This window comes from Suricata suricatta, chromosome 12 (assembly GCF_006229205.1).
Source record: "Suricata suricatta isolate VVHF042 chromosome 12, meerkat_22Aug2017_6uvM2_HiC, whole genome shotgun sequence".
In the NCBI taxonomy this organism is placed as follows: Eukaryota; Metazoa; Chordata; class Mammalia; order Carnivora; family Herpestidae; genus Suricata; species Suricata suricatta.
In genome coordinates, this window is record NC_043711.1 from 25,022,317 (window position 1) to 25,041,649 (window position 19,333).

The 19,333-nt window shown below is 36.5% G+C and overlaps 1 protein-coding gene across 1 annotated transcript in view; it reads right to left on the minus strand.

Annotated features, from left to right (window-relative positions):
- DENND6A (DENN domain containing 6A) overlaps nt 1-16,735 on the minus strand; it is a 42,798-nt gene extending 26,063 nt beyond the window's left edge. Inside the window, exons 1-8 of the mRNA XM_029917389.1 lie at nt 16,660-16,735; nt 13,326-13,364; nt 13,183-13,225; nt 6,945-7,057; nt 4,898-4,978; nt 3,427-3,532; nt 1,551-1,630; nt 422-484 (exon numbers count right to left, since the gene is read on the minus strand). Coding sequence (XP_029773249.1) covers nt 422-484; nt 1,551-1,630; nt 3,427-3,532; nt 4,898-4,978; nt 6,945-7,057; nt 13,183-13,225; nt 13,326-13,364; nt 16,660-16,713 — 579 coding nt within the window. The 5' untranslated portion in view covers nt 16,714-16,735. The remainder of the gene's footprint in view (nt 1-421; nt 485-1,550; nt 1,631-3,426; nt 3,533-4,897; nt 4,979-6,944; nt 7,058-13,182; nt 13,226-13,325; nt 13,365-16,659) is intronic.
- Nucleotides 16,736-19,333: the final 2,598 nt, after the last annotated feature.

Consider the following 19,333-nt stretch of genomic DNA (forward strand, 5'->3'; position numbering starts at 1 on the left):
ATGGGAGTGTTAATATGCCAGTGAAAACATTTCAAATAAAAACTTCAACCCCACCCATGAACAGATGTGGCTGTGGGGGAAATGAAAGGCAATCATAACTAAAGAATCCTTTTGCCTGAGTTTCCCCAAAACAAAAGTCTATTGACCATTCTTCTAAAAAGATGAGAGGTTTTATATACTTTCCCCTAGTCCTCGCACAGTATAAATTCTGAGTTCTTCAGTGTCCGCTAGATAACAAGAAAATCTGAGAAACATTAGAAAGTTTATCAATTTATTACAAAATTATTTAATGGAATATTTCAGATTTATTCAGAAATATACCCATATCCCCATAAACCCAAGAAGCTCTACATTTGCTAGTTTAAGGCTTCTGTTAAAGAGACTGTACATGCGGGATAATTCTACCACAGAGCCACACTACCTGCTGCGTTAACTGCGCTATTTGAGTTGTCCCAGGCTTGTCATGACATGTGGGAATCCGCACCTTAAAGAGAAAGAGAAGAAATCAACTTTGACTATGAAAGAATGTCCTTCATATAATTTGCGGGTCCCACTACAACAAAGGATCAGAAACACTCTTACCACTAAAAAAGTACACTCAGCAATGGCGTAAAAAGCCATAAAAACAAAGTATTTAGATCAGATTTAAAAACTACGGTCTTATTCATCTTTAGTCATAGCAGAAGGTAAGTGAACCAACATCTCCATATTCCCATACACATGGAAATAACTCACTGAGAAGCAAATTTACTGAAAAACAGAAAAAGGGCATCAACTTCATACTGCTTCCTGTTTATTGTTCCAATCTTTGCTTCATTAATTATACACACACCCAAACACACCCTCTCAGGCTTGCCAAACTAGGGAATAAATCTCACAGGAAACCATGAGAACTCTCAACCCAGAGCTAAGAGTACTACTTTGATAATCTCCCAGGGAAGAAACAGAACACATCCTACAGAAATGAGTACATCTAAAAACACAGCATTGCCAAAAATAAGTCCAACTTGAAAATGAATTGCAAAAGCATTTTGAGCACATTCATACAAAGCCTGAGAGCAAAATGCTAATTCATTAAAAAAAAAAAAAAAAGAAAAGAAAACTGAATAAAAGCACAATATCCTGGGATGGACATGTTTGGTCTGACATCACACATTCAGAAATTTATTACTAAGAACCAATGGCTTTTCTAATTTCTTTTCATTTTTTACTAATTCATATTCGACTCTACAAGTATTCGGCAATGCCCCCCATCTCTGGGGGGCCATGGAGTTGCAGAAGTCTCAAAGGCTGCATTTTCAGTCACATGTATTATAGAAGAATGACACCTTTGTGCAAACTCTACGAGATGAAATGGGACAGGTGGCCCCTGGAGTTGTGGAACTGATGGTTCTGTGCAGGGGGATGAACTGTGGGATCTCTGAAACTCCTCACATACAAATGACAGCAATACTGACACTGAACATTATTAGGGAGTTAAAAAGCAAAACCCATCTATGAACTTCCTAGAGTTCTCTAGAATAGGAGACAAGTGAAATAAAAGCTATTACCTTCATTACAACCCCCATAATAGGCAGGTGTAATGTCTTCCCAGGCACTGGGGCAGGCCATCGATCAACATCATTACAAGCTGAAAAAATAATACAATATTTCCTTAGTATAAGTTCAAATTGTACAATATGAAAAATGGAACATTAGAAATTAGAACTCCAGGGGCAGCTAGGTGGCTCAGTTAGTTGAGCATCTGACTTTGGCTCAGGTCATGATCTCGTGGATCATGAGTTCAAGCCCCACATTGGGTTTTCTGCTGTCAGCATGGAGCCGCTTCAGATCCTCTGTTCCCCCTCTCTCACTCTGCCCCTCCCCTACTTGCACTCTCTCTCTCAAAAATAAAAATGAACATTAAAAATTTTTTAAATTAAAAAAACAAAGAAATTAGAACTCCATGTTGTACAGAGCAGGAAAAATATACTAGGAAGGATGAAGATAAAAGGTAAAAGAGGGGTGCCTGGGTGGCTCAGTCAGTTGAGCATCTGACTGTTGATTTCGGCTCAAGTCATGATCCTAGAGTTGTGGGATCGAGCCCTGTATCAGGCTCTATGCTGAGTGTGGAATCTGCTTGAGTCTCTCTCTCTTTCTCTCTCTCCCCCCACCCATCTCTCTCTCCATTTGTGTTCTTTCTCTCTCTCTAAAATAAAATAAAAACTGGGGCGCCTGGGTGGCTCAGTTGGTTGAGCTTCTGGTTTTGTCTCAGGTCATGATCTCACAGTTCATAGTTTCAGGCCCCGCATCAGGCTCTGTACTGTCAGCTAGCTCTGAGCCTGGAGCCTGCTTTCGATTCTGTGCCTCCCTCTCTCTCTGACCCTCCATTGCTCACGCTCAATCTCTCTCAAAAATAAATAAAACATTAAAAAAATATTTTAATAAAATAAAAACTAAAAAAAAATTTAAAAGGTTAACAGAGAAGCAAAAGTGGTGAAAATATCTTACATTTCAACATAAATATATCTGTGTTCTTTTTTTTTTTAAGTTTATTTATTTTATTTTGAGAGAGAGAAAGAGAGGGAGGGGCAGAGAGAGAGGGAGAAAGAATCCCAAGCAGGCTGTCAACCCAGAGCCCAAGATGGAGCTCGAATTCATGAACCATAAGATCATGACCTGAGCTGAAATCAAGAATCAGACATTTAACCAAGTGAACCACCCAGGCACCCCAAAATATACCTATGTTCTAAGATATAAACTAGTTCATACATTTTTTGAAAGGGAGTTTTCCTGTTTACTTATTACTACCAAAATTAGCTACAAAAGCACAACACCCAGGAGAGGCCTCTGCACTGAATGACATAAAGATCTGTTTAAATAGTACTGAGAAGCAGAGCTGTCAACTTCATATTTGTTCATTACTACCCTAATAAATAAGCATCATCTATGTTGCAAAAGGAGATAATAAAAGATATGGTCTTTTGTGTTTATAGGTAAAGATGAAGAAGAATAACTTTTCATTTCTCTCCTACCATATAGCCATTAAAATTTTTTTTTCTATTTTTAAGAGATATTTTTATGAGACCAGTGCTCTAACCCCTGAGCTATGGAGCCTAAAAGATATTTTTACATTTTATTTATTTTGAGAGAGAAGGAGAGAGAGTGGGTGAGGGGCAGAGAGAAAGGGAGAGACAGAGGATCCCAAGCAGGCTCTGCAGTGTCAACCCAGAGCCCAACATAGGGCTCGAATTCATGAACCGTGAGATCATGATCTGAGCTGAAATCAAGAGTTAGATGTTTACCTGACTGAGCCACTCAGGCATCCCTAGCCCTTAAAATTCATAACTAAATTTTTTAGAAAGTTGACTTTATATTTATCAGCCATTTCCAGGAAAATTTTTAAAACTCTTTCATAAAGTCTAATTCACACAATGCTTAACTTACCTGCTTCCAGATAAGGTTCGCTCTTTTCAAAATACTCTGGTGCTATCTGTTTGAGCACGGTATGAAAAAAATGAATATAAGGTAGTTTGCTGATCAAAACCAGGGACTGGAGAGAAAAAAGAAACATGGTATTTTATTTTCCTAATGGTTATAATTTAAATTTGTCATTTCCTATAAAATCAATTATTAACAAGCTAAATTCAGTAAAAAGTGAGGATTTTGCATGAAAGTTTTTGCAGTAGCTGGTTAAAAGAAAAACTACGTAAAACTACAGTTGCAGAATGCAAGAACTTTAACCTTATTATACACCTTAAGAGCATAAGGACATATTCACAGATTCTCCTGTGCTAGGAAAAAGAATTTCCTATAAAGAGACAAATGTTACGGATAATTTCCAAGGCCTCTCTCCTACTGTCATTAGCAAAGCAGTAGTACCAGGAATTAGTGAGATTAACTCTTCCTAATACAGAAAGGGCAAATCGTGATGCTCTTTCAAACTGAGACCTATAACTGCTGTATTTTAGTTTTCAATGATCATAGCCATACACTTAGAAATTGTGAGGTTACAGTTGGACCACTTCAAATATGGGTTATGCCAATTTTTTAGACTATTTCTCTTGAAAACTACTTTTTACCTTTCCATCCAATATCAGTTAGTGGTCAAGGCACACTCTAGTTACAAAAAGTAAAGGTGTGTCCCTGTTAGCTGTAATTAAATCAGAACCAATTATTATTTTTAATGAAGGTTGGGATTTTTCTAAATTAATTAATTAATCAATTTAAAATCTCTACACCCAATGGTGGGCTCAAACTAACAAACCCAAGATCAAGAGTCACATGCTTTTCTGACTGAGCCAGCCAAGTGCCCCTAATTTTTTTTTTAAAGAAAATAAAATGACTATATTTAGAGTGGAAATAGTAATGACTAAAATGTTGCTAAGGGCATATTTAGTGACTCTTAGCTACTCAAACAAGACATTGCAATAGCAATATTGCAATCATTTGTTCATTATTTCCCTCATTCCAAAATGTGAAAATTAAGCAGATTCTTTAGGCTCTTGACAATTTCATACAATATATATAACTTGCTTTAAGGAATTTAGCACAGAGATAGTAGAAAGGCAAAATTCAATCCCAGTAAAAACCTAGTTACAGGGGCATCTGGGTAGTTCAGTCGGGTAAGCCTCCGACTCCTGATCTTAGCTCAGGTCTTGATCTCAGGGTTCTGGGCATGAGACCTACTTTAAGAAAAAAAAAAAAAAAACCTAGGGATAGGTGTCTATAATCTAAAAAAACAAAAAAACAAAAAAACAAAATAAAATTTAAAAAAATAAAAATAAAAAACAAAAATATGTTCTAGTATGTTTAAAGATAAAATATCAAACACTTTAAAGATTATTCATCCTTACAGTTTCTATTTTCCTAGCCACAATATAAAAACAATTTCCCTATCAGTGCATATGAAATTTACCTTTTGGAAGTAGCCTCTTTTTAGACTTTTATCTCGAACTTGTCGGAAATACACATATCCATAAAAATAAGCAGGATCCTTCTATGAAAGAAGTAACAAATAAAAAATACATATTACCATCGTTTCTTTATTATTAACATCACATTTTACAAACCTGAACTGAGATATGAAGTATACACAAAGATCTAGTTATGTTTTTGCACCAACACAAACAATCATGACAGTAACTGGCAGATACGAACTTGCTAGCTTGCCCAAAGGTGAAATAACTGCAACTAAAGTACTAAAATCAGATTTTTCCCACTATAACTTACTCAGCTTATGTTGTTTATTCATATCCGTACTAGTTAATGGAAGTCAGGAAACAATCAAATTCTGTTTTCCCCAGTGCTACATATATATTTTTAAATTGTGCCCACAAGTATGAGTTAGGGGTCTTAATAAAATGAGGTATCCTAATTTAAAATTTTGAGAGAGAAAAAAAGAAGTTAAATGCCAATCTAAATCTTACATAGCCAATTCTATTTTTACCTAAGAAAAATGAAACACTGAAATGGTTATCAAACTATAATTTTAAATAAACTATATTCCAAAAACATATGAAGTTTTTACATTCTAATGAAATAAACTTTAACCCAGTTCCTAACTAGATTATTATTCTTTGCACAAATATTTATTGACCATCTACTTTGAACAAGGCTGTGTTAGAGAAGTTAAAAGATGCATCAGATATAGCTCCTTAAGACCACAATCAAGGTGGGTAGTATGAAGAAACCACGAAGTGTTACAAGGAGGCCAAGAGGGAAGAGATCACTTCTATCTGTGAGGATCAGTAAAGATTTCTTAGAAGCAGCTGTATTTGAATGGAGCATTGAAGAATGAAGATGATTTAAACAAAGACAAAAACATTGCAGGCTTAGAGAGCCAGGAGTTTGAACAAAAAGACACAGAGACTGAAAAATATAAGCTACCTCAGGAAAAAGCGCATAGTTCAGTTTGGTTAAAATATGGCACATGTACAGAAAAGTGATGAAGTTGGAAATTGGAAAAGTAAAGGTCTTATTTGGAAGGCCCAAATAATGAGGACAAGGAAACAGCACTATCATTGTCTCTTTATTCATTTAGCAACAGATAGCCATATTATATTTTATATTTTTATATAACATATATGTATACTTGAGCTGGCAACACTGTGTAAAATATATTACATTGAAAAACACAAATGATGGAATGTCTGGGCAAAATTCTTATCCTTATCAGCCCTCAATTTCCTTATTTACAAAAGGAACTCTCTCAGAACATTGTGAGGATTAACAAGATAACACAAGCTTATTAATACAGTGCCTAGGATTCAAGCACCAATAAACAGTAACTATTATTATCAACTGAAAGAATATGTTAATAGTGAAAGTGAAAGGTCATAGAAAGGACCTGTGGAAAGTCTATAAGATATTTTGAAGGTAATATCTTTGCTAACTGGGAGAGGGTTCCTGTCATTACTGGAACCAGGGAGGTTAACCATAAATGTTGATTTTAGGCAAATGATGTCATACTGGATATTCTGACAGGACACCCAGACAGAAATGTTCCTCACGCAGTCAGTGGTGTAAGTACGGAATACCAAACAAATCCATACTCTGAAATCATCTAAATTATTAAAATTGTTTTCAATGAAGGAAAGCTGAAAAACAAAGCTCAAAAAGAGACAACTACAATTCTATCATAAAGGAGGGAAATCTTCAACTCTAAGTGATATTTACTGGTATGGTACTACCCCAACTCCACATCCAAACAAAGAGGTATTAACAAATGAAAGAAAATGACCTCAACATTCTAATTCACTTCTAAAATTCACAGTGGCATTATATGTTTCAAGGACAGTAACTTCATAAAGTTTCTAATTCTTTATGAATTAGACTCACTTAGGAAATCTAGCAGTATAGTATAATAATGACACAAAAGTAAAATATTTCTAAATGGTATAAGAGATAACTGAATTCTAAAGTTTGCTCTCAGGTGGACATTTTTCTGTTACTACTTTTCCAACCTTTAAGTAAACTGGTAAGTCTTTGTCATAATGATCCAGGAGACAATGCAGTGACACCCTCCTCCCAGAAGATTGTCGAAATCTAAAACAAAACTGGGTATCTCCAAGACAACCTAATGAAAACAAAAATGAAAGTAATTAAGAATAGCATATTTACCCAGATTCATGAAATGTTAGAGCTAAAGAGGTCCTATCAATCATTTAAATCCATTCTACCACATTTTATTTTTTATATTCTTTTTTGGATTTTTTTTTTTACATTTATTTATTTTTGAGAGACAGAGGGTGAACAGGGGAGGGACAGAGAGAGGGAGGCACAGAATCCGAAGCAGACTCCAGGCTCGGAGCTAGCAGTCAGCACAGAGCCCAATATGGGGCTCGAACCCACGGACTGTGAGATCACGACCTGAGCCAAAGTTGGATGCTCAACCAACTGAGCCACCCAGGCACCCAGCCACCCCTTCTATCACGTTTTAGAAGAGAAAGAGGAAATGCTCAGAATTCAAGTGACTTGTCCAAAGCCATCTTTGCTGGGTAGACACAAAGTGATTAGTAAAACATGCATCTTAACTCCTATGTTTCTTTACTATTTTTCCCATTCCATTTTCCCCAAGTAATTAAAAAAAATTTGTAACCATTTGCATGTAATGTTGACTCACAAACATAATAATGAAGAAAAGAAGCCAAATACAAACGGATATATACAGTTGAAATTCATATATGTAGTTTTTGTTCTTTTTGTTAAAACAGGCAAAACTAAACTATAGCGTTTAGGGATGCATGGTTGGGTGAAAAGTACAAAGAAAAGCAAGACACTTATCCCTGTAAGATTCAGAATTGTGGTTGCATTTGGAGCGAGGAGGGAAACAGTGTTCTAGGAGGGGCCATGAGGGAATATGAGGGGGCTTTTAAGGTGCTGGCAATGTTCTTGGATATGTTTTGTACTTCAGAACGAGAAGGTTTTTTAAAAAGACATAATATAGCACACTCAGGAAGAGCCCAAGTAATAGATTCACTATTTTCCTCATTTTAATTTAATATTAGTCATTTCTAGCAAACCTCTTAAACATGTAAACTTTACCTAAATTGTCTGGGAATCATTACCAAAAAACATAGTCTGAAAAGTCAAAGACAACTTAAATAGCTTGTCACAGAAATTCTTCCTAGTTGTATTTAAGAACTAATAAGAGTATATTGAATATGAAATGTGCTCAAGATTTTATTATTTACTGTTACACACAAAAATACTTACAGCTCCTTAACAAATGAAGTTCTCAACAAAGGAAGTAGAAACTTAAGTTTTTTTTTTAATTTTTAAATTTATTTTTGAGAGACAGACAGAGACAGCGCAAGCAGGGGAGGGTCAGAGAGAGGGAGATACAGAATCCAAACCAGGCTCCAGGCTCTGCACTCACTGTCACCACGGAGCCCGACGCAGGGCTCGAACCCACAAACCGTGAGATTATGACCTGAGCCGAAGCCGGACGCTTAACTGACTGAGCCACCCAGGCGCCCCTGGTTAAGTTTTTTTTTAAAAAAACCAACTCAATATACCTAAATGCAATTATAGAAATTAACATTTATTATTTTTAATTTTTTTAATGTTTATTTATTTTCAGAGAGCACAAGCCAGGGAAGGGGAAGAAAAGGAGGAGAGGAAGAGAATCCCAAGCAGGCTCTATGCTGTCAGCACAGAGCTAGATGTGGAGCGTGATCTCATAAGCTGTGAGATCATGACCTGAGCCAAAACCAAGAGTTAGCTGCTTAACTGACTGAGCGACTCAGGCGCCCCTAGAAACTAATATTTCTTTGGTGGTGAAGGAAAAGAAACACAGGGGACTGGAGGATGGTCAAGTCAATTTCTTTACTAGTTACAGTAGATAGTTTAAAAATAAGGAAAACAGGGGCACCTGGGTGGCTCAGTCAGTTAAGCGTCTGGCTTCAGCTCAGGTCATGATCTCCTATTCATGGGTTCGAGCCCCGCATCCGGCTCTGTGCTGACAGCTAGCTCAGAGCCTGGAGCCTGCTTCAGATTCTATATTTCTCTCTCTCTGACCCTCCCCTGCTCACACTGTCTCTCTGTGTCTCTCAAAAATAAATAAAGAACATAAAAAAATTTTTTTTAAATAAGGAAAGCATATGAAACCTGAGATAATGGAAAATACTCCTAGCTTTGTTTTAGTTCAAGAGATTTATATATTGATGGCTCAATTTTTCCCTTTAGAAGACATTTAAATATTGTGGTTTTTTTTTTAAAAAAGAAAGAGCCAACAGACATGAAAAAATGTTCAATATCACTCGTCATCACCAAAATGCAAATCAAAACCACAATGAGATACCATCTTATACGTGTCAGAATGGCTAAAGTCAAAAACACAAGGAAAAAGTGTTGATGATGATGTGGAGAAAATGGAACCTTCATGCACTGCTGGGGGGAATGCTAACTGGCGGAATCACTTTGGAAAACAATATGGAGGTTCCTCAAAAAAATTAGACCTACTCTGTGATCTAGTAATCACATTACTGGGTATTTAGCCAAAGAATACAGAACCTAATTCAAAAGGATATATGTAGCTCTATGTTTACTGCACCATTATTTACAACAGGCAAATTATGGAAGCTGCCCGAAGGCCCAATGATAGATGAATGGGTAATATACAGACAATATATATACACAATGGATTACTCAGCCATAAAAAAAGAATGAAATCTTGCCATGTGCAACAACAAAGATGGATCTAGAAAGTATAATGCTAAGTGAAAAAAGTCAGAGAAAGACAAATACCATATGATTTCACTCACATGTGGAATTTAAGAAGCAAAACAAAGGAAAAAGAGACACACAAACTAAGAAATAGACTCAATGATAGAGAAGAAACTGATAGTTGCCAGAAGGGAGGAGTGTGAGGGGTGGTGAAATAGATGAAAGGGATTAAAGAGTGCACTTGTGATGAGCACTGGGTAATGTATAGAATTTTTGAATCACTATATTGTACACCTGAAACTAATATAACACTGCATGTTAACTATACTAGAATTAAAATTAAAAAATTATTTAAAAAAAAAGAAAAGAAAGAAAACTCTACCTCAAAGTACACATGAATTTCTCAGGGACACATAATAGAATAGAGCAGGAAAATGTAATGGATTTTAAGAAACAGATATGTAGCATCTGGAAAATGCAAGGAATGATGAATTTTGTTAAAGGGAAGTAATGAAGCTCCCATAGCCTTAAATCCCTACCCATCCAGCTCCATTCTCAAATCATGGGCATGCTGTGAGAACCTTCCAGGAATCAGCTGCACCCACAAGCTGTATAGAATTGGTTAGGAAGATAGTTCACCAAGTCAAAAAGCTTTATCCTCGTCAACTGAGGTAAATGCTTCCTGTTTTATGTTTCAGAGGTCTGTCCCTTTACACACTGAAGGTTACTAAGGAAACATCAACTCCTGGGGCACCTGGGTGGCTCAGTTAGTTAAGCAACCGGCTTCAGGTCAGGTCATGATCTCATGGTTCGTAGGTTCAAGCCCCGCATCAGGTTCTGTGCTGCTAGCTGGCTCAGAGCCTGGAGCCTGCTTCGGATTCTGTGTCTCCCTGTCCCTTTGACCCTCCCCTGTTCACACTGTTTCTCTCTGTCTCTCAAAAATAAATAATAATTTTTAAAAAAACATAAAAAAAAAAAATTTCAACTCCTGAAATGCTTGGGTGGCTCAGTCAGTTAAGCATCTGACTCTTGATCTCAGCTCAGGTCTTGATTTCAGGGTCATGAGTTCAAGCTGTGTGGAGTTCCACAGGAGACATGAAGCCTACAGAGAGAGAGACAGAGAGAGAGAGAGAGAGAGAGAGAGAGAGAGGCAGGCAGAGAAAGAGAGAGAGAAAGAGAGAGAAAGAAAATGGAAGGAAGGAAGAAAGGAAGGATGGATGGATGGAAGGGAGGGAGGAAGGAAGGAAGGAAGAGGGGCGCCTGGGTGGCTCAGTCAGTTGAGCGTCCGGCTTCAGCTCAGGTCATGATCTCACAGTTCGTGAGTTCGAGCCCTGCGTTGGGCTCTGTGCCGACAGCTCAGAGCCTGGAGCCTGCTTGAGTCTGTACCTCTCTCTCACTCTCTCTCTGCCCCTCCCCCACCTATGCTCTGTTTCTCTCTGTCTCAATAATAAATAAAAAACATAAAAATAAAACTTAAAACTAAACAAAATTCAACAAACAAACAGACAAATAAATTTAGGCTCCTAAAGATAAAAGTCACTCAAATGGAACAAGAAACTGAAACCTAAAAACAAACCAAACAAAAAAATTTTTTTTCTAAAATCATGGGATCTAAGGTATGTGTGGATGTTAAATCAACTAACTTGGATTGAAATTTAAAAATAAATAAATCCAAGATGCTACCACTGATCTATTCATATACTTTAAAAATAAATAAATTTATTACTTTTATAAATAAAATAATGTATGAATAGCAGGTGGAGGACATGGAGGACTGGCAAATCATTCCACTGGGAATGCCCAAAGCATTCTTATCTATATACCATTGACTCTGAATCTTGTTTTTTTACTGTTTTTAAGTGTGCACTATGGAAAAAAAAACTTAGATTCTGATTCTTTCCTACAGACTGTTCTACTGTGCCGGAATTTCCTTCCAAAACAATAAAAGCTATTTTGAGAAAAATACAAATGCATTTCAAAGGTGGACAGCAACACAGCTTGCATTTCATTAATACATAAGTGAAACAAATTGTTTGGATAATCACAACTGAGAATAGCACTCATATACATCAAAACTCACAGCCTATTTCTATCTTAATTAATAGTCATCTATTAGGCTGACAAGGTGTTGCTTTTAAAGACCCTTTGTCAATTTCACTTTTAAGTATCATTTGTACTTTAAATAAAACAAACCCTACTTCTTTTGATGGGCAGCTTTTTAAAAAAGGCATTACAAAACACTCAAGTGAGTAAAATACTGAACAAATTCTGATTTACATTTGAGTTTAACTTCTAACAAGAAAGGGTACATGGAGAGACTGACTAAAAGAAAAAATAAAAATAAAAAAGGCTACCCAAACACTGTGTAATTATCTTCTTAGTCTTGAAATTCATGCAGAGAGGGATCTCAGCTATGATCTCAAAAAGAAGAGTGTGCAGTGTAATCCATGGGACTCCAACAACATCAAATCAGTTTATCCCACCTGCAATGCATACAACTCAGCTTACCCTGAGTCCTGGAAGTCTAATCCAACACTCACTACATTCAGAACTGCATGTGTGGAGTTTGTAAGAAAAATGTTAAGGGAAATGAGGAAAACTCCTATAAGACCCCTCTATCATTTATTTCATTAATGGACAAACATACTAAGAAATTCCAATAATTCCAGGTTAGAACAAAAGTCCTACTGAGATTTCTCAACAGCATTTTCTTTTAACCAAGACACCATTTCTTTTTTACATAATTCATGAAAGCTGACTTGGAAATGTGCAGGAAAGAACTCAGGAAGCATTTACAAGGAAAGGAGAAAACATTTTTAAGAATTAAAATGTCAAATCTCCCAAATCAGATTAACTAAACTAAATTAAAAGGATATTAGAAGTAACCACAAAAGGAAAGGGAACACGGGAGTGTCTCTGCTTCATAGGGTTCTAACTGTGTGTGGTCTAAGATGTTGAATGTTCTGGCCACTACAAGCCTGAAAAGCTGTTTTGAAAGTGAAACAAAAGAGGTAACCTGAAAGATTTCAACAATTAGGACCACACAAAAGGAGAGTTTGAAAGAGACCAGTAAAACCAAACAATAATAATAGCAAACACTTATACGGTGTTTTCTATACACCAGGCACTATCCCAAGTCTTTACATATATTAACTCACACAAACTATTACAAGTAATTGATGGCCATGCTTCATAACCAGATTCACTCTTTTGTATTTTTTTTTAACTCACTGCTTTTACAGAGCTTCCAAATCTACTTAGTTGCTGGTTTTCAATCTCTTCACTATTTCAACACTTCCTTGCTCCTTGATGTTTTACCTCATTACAATGTAACAGTTATTTTAAAAGGTGAAACAACTAAAATCAAAAAGACATGGCTGGCATCGCATAACTAAGAATCACAATCACTGATTTGCTAGGCTGAACTTGAGTTTGCATTCTAAAATTCTATTTCAATCCATTTTCATATATTAAGAGTATAATCAATATTCTCAGTATAAAATTCAACAAAAATACCACATGAAAAATAGTTACCTGAATTTGAATCTGGAAAAGACAAATAGCAAATATTGGTTTTCTGAAAAAGAAAACAAAAGCTATATATGTTGACACACATACACCAATAAAAACAAACATAAACACTATAGTAGACTATACAGAGCAACATTGTTACTTACTTCCTTATCAGTAAGTTTGGAATGTTGAGGATAAATTACCTGGAAGAAAAAGAATTAAATTTTGTTAGACAAATATACTGAGTATATATTATAAATGTTAGCAGGTACTTCTAATACTAGATGGCTATGGTCAAATAGTTTTAAGAAATAGTTCACAAGTGGTGCCTGGGTGGCTCAGTTGGTTAAGCGTCCAAATCTTGATTTTGGCTCAGGTCATGATCTCACACTTCATGAGATCAAGCCTCACATCAGGCTCTGTGCTGACAGTGCAGAGCCTGCTTGGGATTCTCTCTCACCCTCTTTTTACCCCTCCTCTGCTTGCTCTCACTTTTTCTCTCAAAATAAATAAATAAACATTAAAGAAATAGTTCACAAACTCAAATAATGAAACATGGAAGAAGCTTGGGAAAATTAAGTAGGATTTACACAGGGAAAAAAAAGTTCTAAGTCAAAGGTATCTATCTCTAACAGACTGGTGAAATCTTGGGTTATCAAGAATATTTAGGGGCTCTGAGTGGCTCAGTTGGTTAAGTGTCTGACTTCAGCTCAGGTCAAGATCTCAAAGCTCGTGGGTTCAAGCCCTATGTCAGGCTCTGTGCTGAGAGCTCAGAGCCTGGAGCCTGTCTCCCTCTTTCTTGGCCCCTCCCACACTTATGCTCTGTCTCTCTTGCTCTCAAAAATAAATAAACATTTAAAAAAATCTCTTAAAGAACTTACCAACTGAATTACTAATAACTGAAAGCTTACTGAGTCTTTTCTTTGGAAGCCTAAAATCTAAAGAGAATTTGATCTATTGGCTGGTAACTACTTCAAGAAGTAATGATTTTCAATCAATTCGAAGAAGTACTGCAAATCACCAGCTACTTATTAAAAGAAAAATGAAAGGAGAAAATAATTATCCATAGTATGAGAAATCGTAAAGGCTATCTCCCACCATAAAGTCTATCCTAATTTATTTTTTAAACTTTTTTTAAATGTTTTATTTTTGATACAGAGAGAGACAGAGCATGAGAGGGGAAGGCGCAGAGAGAGAAGGAGACACAGAACTGGAAGCAGGCTCCAGGCTCTGAGCTAGGGGTCAGCACAGAGCCTGACACGGGGCTCAAACCCATGAGTATGAGATCTGACCTGAGCCGAAGTCAGAGGCTTAACCAACTGAGCCACCCAGGCGCCCAAGTCTATCCTAATTTCCTTCAATCTCTTTAAATAATTATTCATTTTCTTAGGATAGGTCAGCTTAGTGCCTGCAGTGATTACAGCTATCTTCTGTGGGAAACTCCTGCCCTATAGCCACTGCAAAGAAAGCAAGAATAGGTCAAAACAACTACTATCAGAATAAGCACTAGTGAACACCAGATCCAAGAACAATTCTATAGGCCAGTCAACAAACTGCCTAGATGTGCTGGGTGTGAAAATTCTGCCCAAAGGAATACCAGTGCTCAAGTGGGCCAATTCAGACTCTCTTGGGAATGTGAATAAGAGATGTGATTAGGAGCAGTAGGCTAGCTAGTGGCTGATAACAAAAAGGAAAGAAAATAACAGAAAAAGTAGCTAAATTATGTTAATGTTGAGTTGCTAATGTGGGGATCCATGACTTCTCACTTCTGGAAGAATTCATGAGTTCTTCCTTTCCCCAGCTGCCCAAAGCCTAAAAATCTTCCATCTCCAGATGTAACATATAGTAATATCACAGTTTAAACCATACTGAAGTGGTTTCACATATTTACGTCTTGATTTAGTTCTCACAATAACAGACAAGCCCAGTATCCCCACAGTATACGTAAGAAAATTAAGGTAAGAAAAAAGATGGGGAGAACCAATATTTTATGAGTATCTTCCAGAGTTTTAATTTTTACAATAATTCTGTGAATTCTCCCTGTCTTTACAGAAGAAGGGACAAGTTCATAGTAAATAACTCACCTAAAATTTACTTTTTACTAGGGGCCTGAGGTAAGGGCTGAACTTAGGTCTGCCTGGTTCCAAAATACACAAGCTACCATTCCTCACTCCACGCCTAGAAGCGATCACTGTTACACAATCACAGCCCTCCTTCCCCCCTAGCAAGAATGTGGCATATAATCCTTCTCAATCCAGGGCTAAGGGGAGGGCCTGGAGAGCTGGTATAATACATGAAAACCATGCTCCATTCCCGAAACAGAGAATGATATCAAAGCCAATATTCTCTCTACTTACTCTGCTTTATATCCTACATTCTGACCAATCTGATTTAACCCTTGTCTCCAAAATTCATGAAGGTAAGTATCTGGTCTGTTTTGTTCCCAACTCTACTTTACACCTAGAATGGTCTCTGCTACATAGTAAACACTAAAATTTATTTCTTCAACCAATGGATACACCCTCAAATTAGTTCCACCCAAAAACTTAGTCTTTAATAATATGAACTTCTTTTTTAATGCATACATAGATGCCCCTTGCTTCACCCTGAAACCAATTTGCCTTGTTACCTTTAAAGCAGAAATGGCAAACTCATAACCAAGTTAGCCTTATTTTACGAAAATCTCATGTAAGTTATCCCAGAGTTATCATACTAGTAAGTTTAGTGGTCCGTAATACCTTTATCTTAGACTCTAATCTCAGTTTTACGTGAGTGCCCTTCAGATTTTTATTTCCTGCAATTAAAATATAAACACAAAAGCAAACATACACAATTTCTGTTTTGTTGTTATTGTTACATAAAGACTTCATAGTGGTTTCTTTGGACTTTGGTTTCCTATGGTTTAAAACGCCAGCATGACAATATAGAAAAAAAGTTGGTATGTTTTCCCCATATATATGAGTACCTTAAATATACATAACATGTGTGTTTATATCTCTGTGTATGTATTACAGGGGCTTATGTATGCTATATATATTTAAGTAAGCTAAAAAGATGTAAAAACTACATAACCTATCAAGTGTGCCTTTTAAAAACTCTGATTGTACTAGTCAAATAGTATTCTAAAATTTCATTTTAATGTACTGTGTTAGGACTACCCAGTGTTTTATTTTGGAATAGATATGATATTCAAAAAAAATAATGCGTCTTTATATGCTATAGGTATCCAATGTCCACACTGTACTTAAGATCAAAAAATGAAAAAAAAAACTATAATTTTAAAACCTCAATTAAACTCCATAAAAATCAAGAAAAGTAACCATTGCCAAGTATCTCAAACTGTACTAATTGCTACATTTACTAGATTATCCCTGTGCATACTTTATCTTGTAAAAAAATATTTATAAATATACGTTTGGGCAATCAATGTTATTAGTTCAGTCAGTTTGCTCCTGATAACTATACAGTCATTAATCAACTATGGATTGGCCCCAGTACCTGGAGACGCCTCTCGCTTGAAGTTTCCTCTCTCCACAGCTCAAGTCCAGGCATCTCTGTCCCCCAGGCCACTGGCATTCCTGGGAGGCATCAAAGGGGGACAGAGAGCATCAGCTAATGTCACCCTGGTTCTGTTACCTATGTTAAGATCTTCCATGTTATAAGAAATAAGGGAGAGGTGGCCAGGTAATAAGCCAAGAATAACATAAATTTTATTTGATATAATTATTAGGCCTAAAAATGCTGATACAGCATAAATATTTCACATCATGATGTAACAGGAAAAAATGCACCCCAGAAAAATATTAACATATATACTGGAAAACAGTATTACAAAATGTTTTAAATCAGGTTATTCTCTCCAAAGGTATGTCTATCTGCCACTTGCCCTTGCATACCCTAATGGGGATGGCATTCCCGTATCAGTGTGGGAGTAATTATGGTCCCAGGAAAAAGAAAATTAAGAACACCAGTTAACTTATTGCTAGTACCACTTGGACATGGGAAAACTTCATGGCTGCCAGGCCAGCCAGTGATCTGTGAACAGGTGTCTGCCTGCTGCCATGTTACTCAGTGTCTGTTTCCATTGCACAGCCCTAACTAGCATCTCAGGCCTGGCAGAGACTACATCCTAGGCCACCCAGGCCTGCCTTGGCTTCCTACATAAACATCAATTCATATACACACATCATCAAAATCTTAAAAAGAGGATCAATTCTAAACTCAGTAAGAGTTATGTCTTCAGGGGTACCTGGCTGGTTCAATTGGTGGAGCATGCAACTCTTGATCTTGGGGTTGTATGAGACCCACGTTGGGTGCAGAGATTAGTTAAAAATAAAATCTTTTAAAAAATTATGTCTTTAGACAATAATATTTATTCCAAGGTGAAAATGAAAACTGCTTACAGGCAAAAAAACAAGTCTACCTTTTTCATGTAATTTTTTAAAGCTGGCTGGAAAATACTTTAAGATTTTTAAATAATATAGCATCTCTTTTAAAAGGCCTTTTAATGTGAAAAGTAAAGCAATGACCCCTCAGTAACACTGAGATGCTGACTGCTAAATTCTATTCTACAATAAAAAGAATCAGGGCTTCTCAGGGAGGTAGCTGATTACAGAGCCAGGACAGGAAAAATGCAAGCTGAGCATGGAGCATCTTGTGATGCCAAAAAGGAAGTGTTCAAAAAGGGGCTGGGGGGAGAATGTCTAAAGGACATAGGAGCCAACCTAAAAAGGTACCAATGCTCAAAACTGTAATGATTTGGTTAACAAAATAAATAATGATAGTACTAGATTATAACCCAAACAATAAGGTAAGCATCCTCGAGTTCCCAGTGATATAGACAGACAGATGGATGAGCAAGAAGGGACAACTTTTCCTTATAAAAGAATTCTAACTAATAAATATAGAAGGAGTAAGGAAAATAAAAAGTCACTATTAGATCACCAGAATAATTGTTGCAGGTAAGATACAGTTATGGATGCTAAATTAGCAGACAATCTGGAAAACAAGACCCTGCATAGTCTAAATCTCTAACAAAATAAACACTTATTAATTACAAAGAGAAAAATAGTAACGTTATACTGGGTTAGCCAAGTTTTCAAGGTTTAAGTCACCAATAATTGGACATTTTAATTTTAACATCCTGTATTATCTGATATGATATACTGAGAAGGGCACGTCATATCTGGGGTATTCTTCCCAGTAATTCATAATTTCAGACTAATCATGATAACACATCAGAAAAACCAAAATTGAAAGGCATACTATAAAATACATAAACAATATTCTTCCAAAGTATCAAGACATGAAATACAAGAAGAAATTGAGGAACTTCCACAGATCAAAGAGGACTATGGAGATATGGTACCTACATGCAATGTAGGAAATTGAATTGGATCTTGAAACAGAAAAAGCACATTAGTAAAAAAAAACTGGTGAATCCCAATAAACTATGCTGTCTAGTAACTAGTATCATACCAATGATCTATGCTTGGTTTGGATTATTGTACTATGTTTATATAAAATGTTAACTTTAGACAAAGCTAAATAATTACTTTTGTAACTATGTAAGCCAAAACTTGTATCAAAATAAGGTTTAAAAAAGTAACACTTCTACTTCATATCATATACAAAAAGTAACACAAAGTGGACTAAAGACCTAAGTATAAGAGTTATAACTACAAAAGTCTTTTTTTAAATGTTTATTTTGAGAGTGCAGGGAGGTGGGGGAGTGGCAGAGACGTGAGAGAGAATCTGAAGCAGGCTCCACACCTTCAGCTCAACCACATGGGGCTTGATCTCACAAACCATGAGATCATGACCTGAGCTGAAACCAAGGGTCAGATGCTTAACGAAATGAGCCACCCAAGAACCCCAAACTACAGAAGTCTTAGAAGAACACATAGGAATAAATCTTTAGGACTGTGGATTAGCCAATGGTTTCTTAGATATAACAAAAGCACCAAGCAACCCAAGGAAATAAAAAGTGGACTTCATCAAAACTTAAAACTTTTGTGCTTTAGGGCACCCGTGTGGCTCAGTCAGTTAAGCATCCAACAACTCTTGATTTCGGCTCAGGTCATGATTTCACAGTCATGAGACTGAGCCCTGTGATGGGCTCCGTACTGGGCGTGGAGACTGCTTAAGATTCTCTCTCTCAATCTCTCCCTCT